This window comes from Leptopilina boulardi, unplaced genomic scaffold (assembly GCF_019393585.1).
Source record: "Leptopilina boulardi isolate dan_hultmark-lab unplaced genomic scaffold, ZJU_Lbou_2.1 LbouV2_123, whole genome shotgun sequence".
NCBI lineage: Eukaryota > Metazoa > Arthropoda > Insecta > Hymenoptera > Figitidae > Leptopilina > Leptopilina boulardi.
This window is the reverse complement of record NW_026137667.1, coordinates 2,415,696-2,428,013: the sequence shown is the minus strand read 5'-3', so window position 1 is coordinate 2,428,013 and position 12,318 is coordinate 2,415,696. Positions and strand designations below refer to the sequence as shown.

The 12,318-nt window shown below is 26.0% G+C and overlaps 1 protein-coding gene across 5 annotated transcripts in view; it reads right to left on the bottom strand.

Moving 5' to 3' along the window:
* LOC127290222 (lachesin-like) overlaps positions 1-12,318 on the bottom strand; it is a 93,528-nt gene that overhangs the window by 15,415 nt on the left and 65,795 nt on the right. For 4 of the 5 annotated variants that reach the window (XM_051318691.1, XM_051318675.1, XM_051318701.1 and 1 more), the window contains 2 exons: positions 8,963-9,120; positions 758-943 (listed from right to left, as the gene is read on the bottom strand). In XM_051318691.1, the coding sequence (XP_051174648.1) occupies positions 758-943; positions 8,963-9,120 (344 nt within the window). The remainder of the gene's footprint in view (positions 1-757; positions 944-8,962; positions 9,121-12,318) is intronic. The other variant, XM_051318710.1, reaches the window with a different exon arrangement.

The following is a 12,318-nucleotide window of genomic DNA, read 5'->3' as shown; positions in this document are numbered from 1 at the left end:
TTGTGACCTATTTCTTTTGTTTCGTTTTTATTTGTTTGTTTTTTAAATGATTATTTGTAGAATTTCTATTTTATAGACATAAAAAAAAGTATGTCAAAGAATGGAATTTGTTTCAATTTTGCCAATTTAAATAGAATTTTATACATTTAAATATTTGTAAGGTATTTAAAAGTAAATTAACCTTTTTTGTGTTTTGCAAACGAAATGATTTCAATTGAAATATTTAACTGAATATAAATGTAATGGAATTTCATATATATATAGCAAACAATATTGCAAAATAAATCATAAATTTTACAAATTTAAATAAAATATAACAAATGTTTGCTTCTATTTTTTTACGCTTTATATTCGTTTTGGAATGTCGAGGAATAAAAATTATAATTCTACATTTAATTTTAATAATAATAACAATAATAATAATAATTTTAATAATTTTTAATAAATAATTATATTTTTTGATTTTGCGCGGGTAAAAACATATTTGTGTATATATTTTCATTTTGTAACCCGTATTCATTGGGATAAAGGAATTAGAGAACTTTTTACCTTTTATTCCATATATAGAATATAGTGATAGGTGAGGGGATGGGGTATCTTTTCATTTTTCTGTTTGTAAAAGTATCCAACGTGAGTGGTGACGAAGCTATTTCGTTTTCACACTGACACTATCTGAGAGTTTTTTTTATCTCCCCCCTTTCCCCATAAAGTGTTGCGAGATAAAACGAGAAAAAAAAAATGTCAATTCAAGACTCACCTGGCTTTTCATGGGATCAGTGTTCACCTGGCACATGTATATTCCTCGATCCTCTCGACGTGCTCCTTTAATGTTCAATGTCCACGTGTGTGAATCACTGTGCTTCACAGAAAGTCGAGCGTTATTTGTAATAACGTGTTCGTGAATTGCTAAAATCGCCTTTGTGTCCGCTTTGATCCATGCCACCTGTTTTCAATGAAAAAAAAAAAAAATAAACTTCATTACACTATATGCAATGATATTGGAAATATTTTATTATTTTTTTCTAATTTGCAATTAATTTTTGGAAAATTTAATTTTACGGAAAGAAGTATTATTTTAAGTTGCTAATACTTTTTTAATTTCACTTATTTTTTGGGAAAATTTTCTTGTACTGATTATTATCAGTATTTTTTTGTTCCTAAGACAATTTTCAAAAAGGTTGCACTTTTCTTTAGATCTTTCATTATAGAAATCGATTTCTCATGCATTGGTTTTTAGTTTTCACTTTTAATAAATAGTATTTCTACCCCCTTTCCACACTTATTTTTTCTATACGCGCAATTTTCAAACTCAATTTTTTTTCACAATAGCATTCTGAAGCAGTTAACAACGCTATTTCGTATAATTGATAACTTTTATACATGTGATTTTGACCCATATTTTCGTATTAGTTTACTCAACAAATTATACTCGAAATTGTTAGAGTAGCTTATTTGTGATTGGTTTTATATATTTTTTAATATGGTTTAGAAAATTATTTAAAAAAAAAAAATTTGATAACATATTGAAATTTAATTATTTAAATATTTTTTCATTTAGGATTCATTTTAAAGGATAAATGAGACAGTTGCTAATTTTTTTTCGTAGATACTTTTTTAATTAAGATTATTATATTTCATAAAATATAGAGACTAAAAGCCTTTTTATAAAACAATAAAATAAAAAGCAAATAATTTTTTTTTTCCGTTTGTTTTAATATTATATTTTCTTCTGTAATTTAAAATTATTCTTCTATCACTCCAGTTGTTTTTTTTTTGTGAAATAAATCATTTCTAATTATGTGGGTTAATTAGCAAGCATTTATAATGCACTTTCATTTGTAGTAATTAAATGCAAATGCACTTTAATTTTATGTATTGAAATTTGATCTCAATATTACTCTTGATAAATAATTAAATTAGTTATTTCCATTTAATAGATTTCAGTTGTAAGGAGTATTTCCTAATTGACATTTGATTTTTAATAATAATAATAATAATAATAATAAAATAATAATAATAATAATAATAATAATAAAAGTAATAATAAAAAAGTAAATAATAATAATAAAAATAATGTCAATTATAAAAAAATAATTGTTTTTACATAAAAGGTGTGAAAAATAATTTTTTAATTTTAAATATATTCTATGTTAAAATTTAAGAACTTTTTATAATATATTTAAATAATGAAGTGGGTATTTTATATTAATATCTCTCGGCAAGAGAGTTTATTTAAAGGCGTCTCAGGAGAATGTGTGTTCGATAGAAATTGCTTGTTGAGAGCTATCCACTTATAATACTAGAAGCTAGGTAAATAGTTTTTTTTTTCATCATTTTACTCTTATTCTAATCATAATAAATTCTATTTCTTAATATATCGAGTAATTTTGTAATTAATTAAAAATTCAGTTATTAATTATTAAATAATTAATAATTAATAACTTAATTTACAATCAATTCAACATAATTTAAATTATTTATTACACATATTTAGTTTTTATTAATGTCTCATTTTTGCACAAATAGTAAAAGTCAGTTTTCTGTCAGACGAAATGTTACATACATTATTTTAAATGTCTTGAGTAGTAAAAGGCGATTTTAGTCAGACAGAACGTTTATTTTTTATAACTTCTTTTTGTTTTTAATTTTTTTTTCTGAATATTCTTTTTTTTGACACTTTTTTTAGTTAATGAAAGAAAATTTGTATTAAAAAAAAAAAAAATTTTATGCATAATATACAAAATGCATCACAAAATGAAAAGTGTGTGCTTTGTGAAATTTTTTGTTTAAAAGTTACAGTATATTCTTATGTAAAAAGTGAACCAAAGCTTTCAAGAAAGATTTAAGTTTCTTTGAAAGTCAGTGAACAATTTAAAAAAGTTTCTTATCCTTACGTTAAGACCGCGGTTTAAATATATATGAATAATTCAATATAATATCAAGATTGTTAACTTTTAAAATTATACTCTATGAAAAAAATCGTACTGAAATCAATCGTTTATTTACATGAATGACAATTTCTATTTTCTATCTCTTTTCATTTACACAATTTTTATTTTTATAATTTTTTTTATTAGTCTATCTATCTTGACTATTAGCAAATAAATATTTACAAATAATTTTTTATTTGAATTAAATTATAATTGAAGAAATACTTTTTGTATTTGAATTAAATGACATTTAATTTGATTCAAATATAAATATTATTTGGTTTCAATAAATATTTATTTGATAATAAAATAATCGAGTATTTGAATCAAATAAATTTTTTTTATATTGTATATTGTAAATATTTTTTAGTTTTTCCGTGAATAAAAATTATATGTAAATTCATTCGTTGACATAAATCATAAAAAAGATTTCAAAGTGCAAAAAAAAAAGTATAAAAAACAAGGAAAAGTGTATATATTTTTCAGCAGTCAATATAGGTATATATATTCGGGCACGAGGGTTCTTTATAAAATTGGAACTTACGATCTGCCGAGTTAGGGAGTGGGGGAAGGGGAACACGTCAGATATACGTTTAAAGGTCGTATCTAGGAACGCTACCTTCACCTATCTCGACTTCTATTCTCTGGCTCTTTCATATGCAAACCATCTCGGGGGCTCTATTGTATAGTGTATTCTGGGATCAGGCAGGCGCCTCGGTCCAGTCTACCACACCTCGTTTATTTCTCGTCTTTTTCGTTTCGTTTTTTTTTTATTTATTTTTTTCGTTTTTTTTTTTTTTTTTTTGACTTTCCAACGCTAAGGTATGGCCGTTCCTTTCAACGGTATGTAGATAAATGGATAAACTCGCTAATTAAAAGTTTCGCTTTGCCCGCGGACGGACTAGAATGCATTTATGGTCAGGAAAGCGGTCGTGGTCGAAAGCGGCGAATCGTGCTTTCATTTGCTTAGACTTTAATATCGGAGGAACCTAAAGGATTTCTCCAAATTGCTCAACATTTTTTTATAATTAAAAATTACACAAATTGTTTTTACACACACACACACGCATACTGTATATCTTTTGATGATGGACGAATTGAATGTTTCATTTATTTACACTTTTTTCATTTATTTTTCGTCTCTTGTAATTTATAAAGTTCATTTTCTTTTCTTTATTTAAATTAGACTTTATTGAATATAAAAAAATCTATTTAAAAAAACTATATTTGTGGATTATTTAATTAAATTATAAAAATAAAAAGATAATTGAAAATATTACAAAAAAAAAATTTTCTTGAAATTTAAAATAACAAAACAAATGAGAATTTTTTATTTTTCAATATTTTCAATAATCCAATAATTCAATATTCTATATTGTCTGAGAAATAATTTTATTCTAAAATTAATATATCCCTTTGGATCTATATATTATTAAAATTAAAATATTCTCATTTTTAAAAATAAATTAATTAATAATCAATTCTTAATTTCATCCATTTTTTGTCGATAAAATTTATTACAAGTTTAGTTATAATTATTTGAAAATTATACGAATTGATATTTGCAAATTTTGAAAATTATAATGAAAAAAAAAATTCATTATCTAAAGAAAGTGCTTATTCTATATTTGAAACATGCACATGCAATTTTTCTTCGATATTTTTCGATTTATTTCATGCAAAAATGACATGCGTCAAATAATGTAAACTTACATCAGGATAAATTAAAGTAATTATTTTTCTATTTCCTTTTTTTGGTTTAATATGATTTTTAATTAAAATAGTAGGTTTACACTTATAATTTCAAAAAAGAAATAAAAATTTAAAAAAAAAAACTGTCAGATACAGCCTTTTCAATTTCATGAAAATTTAAAAAGTGTTCTCTAAAATATAAAAATTCTCGTTCGACTTGCAAATTCTTTCATTGAATTGAATAAAAAATTAAATTGTTTTTAAAGTCAAAAAGAAAATAAATTAAAAATTAAATACATAATAATTTTCAATTTTTAAAATTTAGTAATTTTCTTTTTAATTTAAATTGTTTTATTTAATAAAAAATTTCAATTAAATTCAAATCTAAATTTAATAATAATTTTTTAATTTTGAAAAAAAAAAATTTGTAACATGATTGGCTGTATTAATTTGCGAGGAAAACTGAAAATTCATGAAGTTAATTAAAAACTGGAAATTTGAGATATATAGAATCTTGTATTGATTAAACCTTGCACGAAACTTGGTAATTGCAGAACTAAATCTCACTTTATATTAGAAAGCCTGAAGTAATTTGAGTAGTCTCATTTACGCGTAATAAAGCATCAACTAAATTCGTAACATGTTTCATTCGCTTCACTCGAAATACATTATTAACACATTGAATTACAATACCTCTAATTTGTCTAATACATTTGTTTTAAAATGGTATGTAAATTTATTTTTTAAATATTTAAATTTTTCGTCTTTAAAATTTTTTGTTTTGAAAGCAAATATTTTGAGCAAATTATGCGATACAAATTGGTAATAAAATTCAGTAATGATCGAAGTATCAAAACTTGTGAAATAGAAAATTGCCAACCTTCTTTGAAGGAGATGAGCACGGTTAAGATTTTTCGCGACTTTCGTCAACTTTCTTTTGCAGGACATCTGATATATAAAGTACCTCGTTACGTGTTACCTGACAGGAATATTTAACAAGATTTTTTTTTTTTTTTTTTTTTTTTTTGAGCTTGTGAAACCTCAAGAACATAGACATTTCTTTAACAGTTGCGCGCGTACAGTGTTGAAAAGGATAGTGAAAAGTTGACAAAAACTTTCAGGTCGTTTCCTAATTTTCAACACTTCGTTACTGCAATCTCAATATCTTCTCGGTAAATTGGCATTCAATTGGAGAAAATGAAACTCCCTGTAAATTTAACGAACCAAGTTTTATGCAAGAATATCAGGAAATGACCTAGATATTTGTGATGAGAGAAATGAAGTAAAATATACTCGAGCATTATAAATTCAAACATTTTCTTTAAGTTTAAAGAAAAAGAAAGAAATTATATTCTTTTAACAACAAAGGAATAAGTTTTCTTGTATTTATAAATATTTAAAATTAATCACTTTTTTATTTATTTTATTTTATATTGTACTTTATTTTATATGTATTTATTTCTATTGTTAAACTTGGAAAAATATTTTATTTCAACAACAAAACATTTGATTAATTTAACCAAAGTTTTTTTTTGCCCTAATAAAAGTTATTAAATTTTTTTTTATTTATTGTTTTTTTTTAGATTTATCTATTTTTATATAAATATATTTTTATCATGAACTTTGAATATTCTGATTCAATAATTAATTATTCAAAAAGAAACATTATTATTCAATTCGAGTTTTACAGAAATACATAATGGAAAAAAAATATTAAATTATGTAAAACCCATTGATTTTTTTGTTCTTCTTCTTAAAACTTGGAAATTGATTTTATTATAACCAAATTCGAGAAAGATTATATGTAAATTGATTTATAATTACGTGTCAAACGTATATTTGTGATATATTTGGAAAATGGGTCACATATTTCTTAATCCACATAAATTTACGTTTGATTAACGATCTAATTAATGTGTCAAACGAAATAATTTCGCGTAATTTGAAAATCTCATAAAATATAAACATATATAAATTAAAGTCATATTTGTATTTTACTTTTTTAATTATATTGGATATGTTAATCCAAATTGTTAATAAAATAGTTAAAAATTTTATTATAAATATTAATTATTGAAATAAAATTTTAGTTTTGCTAATTTGAATTATTCTATATAGGGAAAATTATTTTTTTTTAAATTTAAGGAAATGTTACGATTTTAAAAATAATATTTTTGTATATTAGGGGAATTATTAATTTCTCTCTACTTTTCTAATTATACATATTTTTATTTTACGTTTACAAAAAATAATTAATAATAACTAAATCGTTATTAATAATACTAAACGTTCTAATTTTTTGTTACTATTTTTGTCTTTCTGCTTTATTCAAGCATAATATAATTTCGACTTCACCTGTTAATAATATAAATTATTATTATTATAAGGTGAAGTCGAAATTTGAGAATTTTTAATTAATCTAAAGATGACATTTTTTTCTTTTATTTTTAAACATAAAATTCAACCTTTGCATTACACACTTGGTGTCATATACCAAAGCGTGAAAAAAATACATTCTAAATTTGCAAGACCTTGAAGCAATAATGAAATTTTTTTTTTCGTGACATATTTTTTTTCGATGCAAACGAAGGCAATTTTTGAGAATTTTTTAGGTGCTTTGTCTTATTATCATTATTATATATATAGAAACTGCGTGCTGCGTGCTCAGAAGGCGTCAGAATTGCATTGCAATTCGTCAAAGTGCATACTACCCTTAATTATCCTACTCGTAGAAACTGACAGGAATTGTTTTGGCTTATAGCTACTCGAGCCAAAGTAAAGGTGCCATTTATCAGAAAGGGTTAAATTGTGTATCTAATCTGTATCAGTCGGAAGTGGATTCCTAACAATATACAACGAGAGAAATGTTCTCCTTGTCTTCGGTTGTTGAAAATTATTTAACTTTGAGATGAGAGTGAAAACAAATTGTTGACTATATTCATTAATTTCGAAACGATGTTAATTATTATTAATTATCATTTACATTATTAATTTTTTTATTTTTCAATTAAGGAGAAATTGGATAAAAGTTTGATTTTTGATTATTTTAATTAAAAGTTAGTCAATTTATTCTATTTTAAATAAAATTATTAAAAAATATTAAATTAAACATTATTTTTATCATTAAAAATTGGAATCATTTCTCTCGTTATGGTATTTTTTTCCAAATCAGATTTTCTCAGAGTAGTTTAATTTTTTATACAGTTGGTTTTTAATCGGATACTTTTTTACGATACTGGGATTATCCTAATTTATAACCGAAATTATATATTGGTCCTTCTTGCAAATTTACTTCAAAAATTTGCTTATAAAATAAAAGAATAACAATTCAGTTTGTTCAAAAAAAATTTTTTTTTAATAAAAATTCTATTTTTTCTATTTGGTTAAATAAAATTTCTGTTAAATGAAAATTCTATTAAATAGAAAAAATAAATTTAAAAAAAATAATTAATTTTAGTTAAATAATCCTTTGATTGATTGTTTTGTATCTATAATTTGAATATAGTAAAAGAAACGAAAATATTTTTTGGAACTTGTTTCGAAATTTTTTTAAATGAAAAAAAAAAAAAGTTGAAATTCAGATTATCTTTAGAGAAAATTATTTTTATAAAATGCCAAGCAAAAAAGTACATTTGCAAGAGATAAAAAGAAATGTCGGTTATAATTAACTCGAGATAGAGTGCAATTGAAGTGAATCTCATATATGTAGGTTCAGGTCAAGCTGCGGTTTTGCGATCCGTGAATAAAACGGATCGAACTGGATAATCGTAGGAAAGAGATATACATATATTTATATAGGGTCAAAATTTTTCAAACGGATCAATCTAAAATTAACAAAATTTAATTTTCAATGTTAAATGTTGTTTTTTATAACATTAACGAACATTATTTCATTTTTTTGTTCTATAGAATTTTGATGTTGGAGTATAAAAAAAATTCATGTAACATTGAAAATTAACCGTGTGGAAATTTTGCCAGGGCCCAAATCGGGGCTGGATCAGGAAATGAAACGTCGCGCCTGATGTGGCCCTGATTAGGAAATCCACATTCTTTGGTCGCCCTGATCAGGTGTGGCGTTTCATTCCCTATTAGGGCCCTAATAGGTCAATTTCTACATGGGTAATTATACTTTTGGAAAATTTTAAATGATTTGATAAATTTTGACTCTATATAGATATAATTTTTTTTTTTTTGAGATATATGTATAAGTGGTTTTTGATAGCTGGCGAAGTGCAGTGAATGCAGTGCTGAATTGCAGGCACGCGCAGAGTGCAGTAGTTATATAGGTCTTTAAGTAGTCCATTACAGCAGGCGGTCAGGTTAAATGGTATGATAGTTACCCGAACCCCGGTGCCACCATGATTTCCACTCGCGGAGGAGGAAGGACTCACCCGGTATCCACCGAGATCATTCACCACACAGGTGAAGGTAGCGTCTCGACCCTGCGGGATCGTTACATTATCAAGTGGGTAAAGGAAGTCTGGCTCCAACCCCGTCACTGAAACAAAAGAAAAAAAGAATAATAAAAAAAAACTGTTTTCTCCGAATAGACTTTTGGGTAAAATCAAATTCCAAATCCTTTCTTTTTTGTAAGAGGGGAATTATAATTGTAATCAGACAATTTCCTTGGGGAGGAAACGGAAAGGGGTAAAATGAATCGGGAAATGTCGCAGACGAATTTTGAAATCGAATAATACAAAAATTGGTTTTGAAAATTAATTTTGAAAATTAATTTTTTACAAAGAAAATAATGAACGACAATAATTAATAAATTTTAATTGGCAGTTGCTTAATTTTTGTATATATATTGTTATATTAAATAAATATTAATGTCATATTTAAATATTTGTCGATTTGATTAAATTTCATTTTTAATTGGCAATTTATTGATAAAGCCAATAATAATTATTAATTAAAAAAGGCACTCAATATTGCTGGCGCCAATTATATTTTTTCTACTTTTTAAATTTTGCTTTTTCGATTATATATTTGATAAAACGAGCTGCTTTTTAATCGAATAGGCAATATCGAAACACACATTATAATTTTGGATTGTGGAAATAATAAAATTATTGCACTTATTGCTTGTTGAAATGAAATAAATATATATATTTGTATATATATAGTAAAATTTTGCACAAAAAGCATTACTTGTCACGAACGAGTGCCTTTGCGTGTGCAAATATTAAAAAAAAGACTTGTTTACTCAAACGAACTAATTTGAATATTATGCATTTGAAAAGGTAATATTCTGAAGGAAGAAAATGTATGTTTCATAAATGATTTTCATGCGCTAGAAAATTCATGAATTACTTCAAATAACATCTATATATAGTTAAAAAAATGTATGTTTTCATTAAAAAAAAATTACTTATGTCCTATTTTTTTTTTTAAATTTAAAAGAGAGCACTTGAAAGCACTTTTCGTTCCTATCGAAATGGGATGAAAATGGATGCAACATATATAGAGAGTGAAAAAGATGAACAAGATTGAAAATGACGGTCGAGACGCGACACGCGCGCGAATTTGAATCGAATGGGGGGGTATAACATGTCGGCGTATTGAATTTAAATTTACAACGCGTAAAGATCTTGGATATATATTTTGAAGACGACAGAGAGAAGGGGTGCAACATTTCGCGGGGTGAATTTTACGAGGGTATTTACATGAGCAATTTTTTATAGGCCACTTAATGCCAGGTCACGTTCTGTCTCGCAGAGAGAGAAAGAGATAGAGAGAGAGAGAAGGAGAGCAAAAGACGACCCACCTATGAATCAAAGTGCGCTTTAAAGATTTCTTTTCTCATTCCATATATAGTCGCGGGTAACGGATAAGGAATTTGTCGGGCGAATTTTCCTTTTGCGGAATATATCCGAGTCGACATTTCCCTTAAAGCAGCACACAAGCGTTATCGGACACATGAGCGCTCTCGACAACATAAAATTCTGATCTCTTCTCCTTTAGATACAGAAAGAGAGAGAGAGAGAGAGAGGACTCGTCCTTTTTAAACCCTTAAAAACTCTCTAACTATAACAATTCAAGTGGAAAATGCTTCTTTGAGAATGAATTTCCCTTTTCAATATTGAATATTAAAATTGTTTTATAGCAAAAAAACTAATTTGTTAAAAATTATAATTTTCGTGTTCATTTAAGACATTAATATAAAAGAATTACCAATTTCTTTTTTATTCGAAATTGATAAAATCTCTTCCTTTATGGACAAGAGAATCGAGAAAGAGAATCGAGAGAGAGAAAGAGAGAGAGAGAGAGACGTGTTTGAATCGAATTCGAAAAATATAGTGTTGGATGAAATTTTGAAACGTTTACAAAAGTCAGACAGTTATGTTCAAGAGGGTACAATTCAGGCCAGAGAGTCTTGGGACATACGTGCTTGGATTTGGAAAGTTCGTGTCGCGCGTTAGAAACACCACACCACTACCGCGACACAATTGTAAAACGAGGTCTCGGCTTATAACTTTACTTAGATTGCAACCAACGAATGTAATTACACCTTTAATCAATTTGGATAATGTCCCGGAGAACAGTCATGTAATTGCTGATTCGATTATAGCTTATATAGAAGTGGGAAGCCAAACAGCCTTTCTGTGCTATATAATTCCGTTCCAACTTGTTCTTATAAATTATATAACTCTCCTTTCAAATATATACAAATATATTATTAATAATAATAATAATCGATAAACCAATAAGGCAAAGTTTATTAAAACATTTGTTATATAGGTATTAAAGTAATTAAATATTCGTATTATTTTAATTACTGTTGTAAAAAAATGGCAGAATCTCAATAAAGTAGAATAAATCTATTTTATGTCAGACAAAGTGATTTAAAGTTTCGTTAATCCGATTTCAGTAGTAAAATACATTTTTAGTCAGACTAAACAGTTTAAAATTTGTTTGCCCTGGCAACAATTTTGCTAGGGCCCAGATCGGGCCCAGATCAGGCTGCCCTATTAGGAAATGAAACGCCGCGCTTGATGTGTCCCTGATTAGGAAATCCACATTTTCTGATCGCCCTGATCAGCGTTTCATTCCCTACTAGGGCCCTGATAGGGAAATTTCTACACGGGTAAGTAGTATAAGTCAGTGCTGTGTCGGACATAACGTACAAAATACGTTAAAAATAATATTTCACTATTAAAAATAATTTTGACTTAAAAAAATAATTGAAATTCGTCTTAGTAGTACAAGTCAGTTGTAGTCAGACGAAACGATAAATATTGTGATTTCAGTAGTACAAGTCAGTTGTACGTCAGACGAAACGATTAATATTGTGATTTTAGTGGTAAAAGACATTTTTAGTCAGGCAAAAAGTTGAAATTTTTTTAAACTTCATATAAAGCAGTATAACTTAATTTTATGTCAGTTAAATGGTTTTTTTTTGTTTTTCAGTTTAAGTAGTACAAGTCAGTGGTATGTCAGACAGAATAATTCAAATTTGTATACAATTCTGATTTTAGTAGTAAAAGACAATTTTAGTCAGACATACTTTTTATATAAAATTGAATTACATTATAAGTAGTACAAGTCAGCTGCATGTCGGACAAATTGTTTAAAATTCGTTTAATTTCCCTACAAGTAGTACAAGTCAATTGCACAAATTTATTTTATATCCTTTTTTTAAAATTAATTCACAGTAAAAAATAAAGTAAATTCACACTTTACTTCGAGTATATAT